Source organism: Plasmodium reichenowi, chromosome 9 (genome assembly GCF_001601855.1).
Source record: "Plasmodium reichenowi strain SY57 chromosome 9, whole genome shotgun sequence".
Classification (NCBI taxonomy): domain Eukaryota; phylum Apicomplexa; class Aconoidasida; order Haemosporida; family Plasmodiidae; genus Plasmodium; species Plasmodium reichenowi.
Window position 1 is genome coordinate 783,404 of NC_033654.1, and position 5,642 is coordinate 789,045.

The 5,642-nt window shown below is 16.6% G+C and overlaps 2 protein-coding genes across 3 annotated transcripts; one reads left to right on the forward strand and one right to left on the reverse strand.

Annotated features, from left to right (window-relative positions):
- Positions 1–969: 969 nt before the first annotated feature.
- On the forward strand, positions 970–2,798 carry PRSY57_0918900 (U4/U6 snRNA-associated-splicing factor, putative; the record flags this gene model as incomplete). The annotated part of the gene is made up of 2 exons (XM_012907428.2): positions 970–1,715; positions 2,102–2,798. 2 exons carry the CDS (start codon positions 970–972, stop codon positions 2,796–2,798), a joined length of 1,443 nt encoding a protein of 480 aa, XP_012762882.2.
- A 199-nt stretch (positions 2,799–2,997) lies between these two features.
- PRSY57_0919000 (ubiquitin-conjugating enzyme, putative) lies at positions 2,998–4,249 on the reverse strand (the record flags this gene model as incomplete). Of its 2 annotated transcripts, XM_012907429.1 has the most annotated exons (6): positions 2,998–3,063; positions 3,222–3,358; positions 3,468–3,512; positions 3,637–3,729; positions 3,916–4,023; positions 4,207–4,249. In XM_012907429.1, 6 exons carry the CDS (start codon positions 4,247–4,249, stop codon positions 2,998–3,000), a joined length of 492 nt encoding a protein of 163 aa, XP_012762883.1. The 2 variants fall into 2 exon arrangements, with proteins under 2 accessions (XP_012762883.1, XP_019970496.1); XM_020114796.1 differs by lacking the exon at positions 3,468–3,512.
- Positions 4,250–5,642: the final 1,393 nt, after the last annotated feature.

The window sequence follows — 5,642 nt, forward strand, 5'->3', positions numbered from 1 at the left end:
CATTATATTTATATACATATAAGAAAAATAATAAATGAAAACAGTAATTTTAATTTAGAAAATAATTATTTTATAAATTATTCATTATACATTCTTCATAAAGAACATTATTCTATATATGTATTCTTCTCAACGTTTTTTAAAAATGCCTTAAAAGAATACAATGAAATATGTAAAAGTCAAAAAGTTTAAGGTTCTTTTAGCTATTATAAATATATATATATATATATATGTTTCATTATATTTATATACATATTTACGAAAAAAAAACAAAATTATATATTTATTAAAATTTTGTTTTCTGTGCATTTGTTTTTATTTTATTGTGCATTATTTTTTTATGCATATTCATGATGATTAATATTAATTTGTTCTTTAAATAATTATTTGTAAATATAATATAAAATATTACTAGACCATTAATATGTTTTAATATTTAATATATAAGAAATGATAACGTGACCCCTATATTATAAAATAACATACGTTTTACATATTTACGAAAAAAAAACAAAATTATATATTTATTAAAATTTTGTTTTCTGTGCATTTGTTTTTATTTTATTTTTTTTTTTCTGTGTAATTAAATGTTTATAATTGTTATATTATTACATAATTCAATAGTAGAATAAATTTTTTTCTTCTAATTACATTATAATGTAATTATCACAGTATCTTATATTGCATAATTTTATATTTGTTATTCATATATATATATATATATATATATATATATATATATATGTGCTTGTGTTTATATTATAACATGTAAATTATATGTATATATATATATATATATGTATAATATTTAATATGTAGTAAAATAGTACCATATATATATATTTTTTTTTTTTTTTTTTTTTTTTTGTTTTTTTTTTTTATTCATCATATATATATATATATATATATATATATATATATATATATGTACATGTGTTTGTGTTTATTATTTATGTATGATATCAAATTATGAGTGAAGAATCTTCTGATAAAAAGAGAAGAAGAATAATTACTCAAATACAGAATCAAGAAGATATGTTAAGAGGGGAAGAGGAACATCCCATGTGTAATGACAAAAAAAAAAATGATATTAATAAAAACTCCAAAAGGAATAAGAATTATGAATCTAAATTATTCAATAATAAAAATGACAAAATAGATGATTCTAATAGTGACAGTAATAATAATATTGATGAATTTAAAGGAAATAAAAATAATAATAAAAAGAATATAAAACATTATTTAATTGAAAATTTACAAAATAAAAGTTTATTACTAAATAATGTTTCGTCGGTTGAAGAAAATAAATTATATGTAAAAAATATTAATGAACATATAACCAAAGAAGATTTTGAAAGCTACTTTTCTAAAGTTGATGGTTATATAGAAACAAGATTTGTTGTAGATACTTCTAGAACGTCTAGAAAATTTGCCTATATTGAATTTGAAAATAAAACAAAAGCTTTATCATTTTTACATACACTTCAAAATAGTAATATTGAAAACTTTAAAACATTAACATTAAATAATGTCGATCTTCTTATATCCATATCAAAACCCAAAAAATCTCTATATGAAGAAAATATTGTTTTTATTAAATTCACAAAGTGTAATATTGATAGTGATATAAGTATAAAAGAAAAAATTTCTGACTTTTTATTGAAACACACAATTGATGTTCGGGATATACGTCTCCTGGGAGATACCACAAACAAGTAAAAAAAATTAAAAATAATAAATAAAATAAAATTGTTATATATATATATATATATATATATATATATATATATATATATATATATATATTATTTAATATATAAAACACATATGTACATATTATCAACATTTTATACATATACCATTTTTCCATATACTCTTTTATACACTCCAAATATTTTATCTTTACATATTTATATTCCTACATATTCATATATTTATAACTGTTTATATCATTTTATTCTACATTATACTTTTAAAACAAATTTTTTTTTTTTTTTTATATTTTATTTTTATTTTATTTTTTTTTATATTTTATTTTATTTTTATTTTATTTTATTTTTATTTTATTTTATTTTTTTTTATATTTTTTTTCTTTTTTCAGACATGGATATATAGAATTGCTAAATAATGAAGATGTCATAAAATGTGTTGATAATATTAAACTAGGAAAACTAGACGAACTAGAATTTAATTTAAACTATTCAATACCTATAATTAAAAAAAAAATTATTCCTGATATAGAAAAAATTAAGATGAATAAAGAAAAACATAAAAAACTTAAAGATGAAAAGAAAAAAGATAAGGAAAGTTGTACAGTTGTAGTTAAAAATTTACATTTCAATACAAGAAAAAATAAGCTACAAAATATTTTTGGACAAATAGGTGAAATTGAAAATATTTATTTAAGTAAAAAAATATCCGAAAATAATATAAAACGAAATAAAGGATTTGCATTTATAACATTTAAAAATTCAAACGATGCAACATCGTCTTTAATACTTAACGATATTATTATAGACGGGCGTAATATATTAATATCCAAATTTAATAATGATAAAGATGGAAAATATCAATATAATCATGATATAAATAATCATAGTAATACAAAAAATGATTATCATGATAAAAAAATTTCGAACCATAAATATTATAAAAAAGATAGAAAACAATACTTTGAAAAAAAAAGAATAAATCTGAATAAAACAAATGATAATGATACGGAAAATGAAAAAAAAACTGATAACCAAACAATTGGTATGACCAATGATGATTTTAGAAAGCTTTTCTTTAAATCATAACGTTACCATTTTGAACATAAAAATAAATAAATATATAAAAATATATATATATATAAATAAAATAATATATAAAATAATATATATAATAAAAATTGTTAATTCCTTATTTTTAATTCTTGTCCAATTATTATGGTTTATATATATATATATATATATATATATATATATTTTTTTTTTTTTTTTTTTTTTTTTTTTTGTATTAACACATTCTTGCTAAAGCTCTAACCTTGCTTTTGTATTCATGTATATTATTTTTTAATTGCACCTGAAAAGGAGTAAAAATAAGAAAAACAAAAATGTATATAAATATATATATTGACAATTTGATGTCTTAAATAAAAAAAAAAAAAAAAAAACTTTCATATATATTTTTGAGTATAAAGTATCAAACATAAACATATATATATATATATATATATATACCGCTGCATCAACATTAGCAGGTGATTCTAAATTGGGTTCATTTAACATCGAAATGACACTGACAAGAATACCTTCAACTGACCATATAGGTCTCCACCTTTCTTCTGGTTTTTCTTGTTCGTTATAAATATCGACACCTATAATTTATTAATAATATAATACAATATATAAATATATATATATATATATATATATATATATGTATATATAATTTTCATATTTTGTTTTGTTTTTCTTCTGGTTTACCTGGGGGGTGTAAAATACTTATACACACTCTCCCATCAGGAAAAACTTAAGAATGAAAAAAAAAAGAAAAAAAAAAAAAAATTTATATATATATATATATATATATATAATACATACAAACATCATTTAAATTATATAATAAGATATTTATTTTATTTTTTCAAGAAACCATTGGGATGCCACATTTCTTGGGTGAATTTCATTTGAGGAGGGTGATTTGGAAAATCAGAAGGAAAAGAAAGAGTAGCATTATATATGCCTCCTATAATAAAAAAATTAAAAAATATATATATCGTAAATATATCAAATATTTTCATCTAGGTTTAAATAAAATAGTATATGAAGAAAAAAAAATAAAAAGTTAATTTTTATAAAGGCTTTTTGTTTAATATTATCAGTCATTATATATATATATATGTGTGGTACTTATTTTTCTTCTACTTTTTACCTTCATATAAAGTATTTTTTGGACCTTCAAAACACACATTCCACTCAAAAAAATTAGACTCATCTACCAACCCCACAGAAAAACCAGCATTATGATCTCTGGTTAGCTCTACAAATATAAACATAAAATAGAATAATTATATAAATGTATTATATATATTATATCAATGGTCTTAAAATATAATGCATACACATATATTAACTTATATGTTTATATATTTATTTCTATATTAAGTATTCAAATTATATATATATATATATATATATATATATATATATATATTTTAAATACCAATAAATTGTTTTTTTAAAAGCTCTCTAGCTATATTTGCCATTTCTCTTTATTTTATCTTTCCTTTTTTTAATAATGAGTAAAAAAAAAAAAGAAAATATATATATATATGTAGGTATGGATTATTTATCAGTGATACAAATTCATAATAAAATATTATGAATTATATTTTTTTGGAAGGTAATTATTTATGTGGTATGAAAATTTTTCTTAAAGAGAAATCGGAAGAATTTATATATACATATATGTTAAAAAAAAGAATAATAATGATCAAATAAAATGAAATAAATAAAAATAATTTTAACAAAAATAAAATGTCCAATTTGTTTATTATATCCCAATATTTATTATAAATATATATACATACTTTTTGTCATTTTTTTTTTTTTTTTTTTTTTTTTTTTTTTTTTTTTTTTTTTTTTTTTTTGGATTATTTTTTTTTCATCATTATATATTTTATTAAGTTGTTTATTTAATGGTATTTTAATTCGTTTTATTATTATTATTATTTTTTTTTAATAGATATCTATCAGGATTTATATTTTACGCTATTTTTAACAATATATGTATAAAATAAAATGAAAATTAATAATAATCATTATAATATATATATATATATATATATATATATATATATAATATATATATAATATATATGTATATATGCATAAATATATATATATATCTTAATTATATTCCTTGTTCTTCTATTTTTTTTAGTTTTGAAATATAACGACGAAGATTAATTAACTATTATTAGTTAAATTTGTATTATATAGAAAAAAAAGAATAATAATACATATAATTATTAAAATAAAGTTATATACATATTCTTATAAATATATATTATATATATATTATAATTATTATTCACAATAATTGTTAAGAGTGTTCTAGTTAGCTTATTATTATACTTAAAAAAAAAAAAAAAAAAAAAAAAAAACTTGGATAATTTTAGGTATATATATATATATATATATATATATATATATATATATATTAATGTCAATATTTTTAATTTTAATCTTTTTTTTTTTTCTTTCTTTTTTTTTAGTATCCTTATTTATTAATTCTTGATCTATATATTTATATGAAGCATATTAAATAGCAAATCATAAATAACGAAGTGTATTAAAAGATATAAGGTTCATCAAAAAAAATGGAGTAATGATAATAATAGGTTATAATAAATATCACATGTGGTATATTTAAATATTTATTTTCTTTTCATATTTTACTACTAAAGTTCAATTTATATATATATATATATATATATATATATATATATGTATTACATTTAAGTAAATGTTATTTTGTTTTATAAAAAAATTTATAGATTTTTTTTTACCAATATTATGATATGCTCATTTTATATAAGGCATATTTTCTGTACACAATAATAAAAAAAAGAAAAAAAAAAAAAAAAAAAAAAAAAA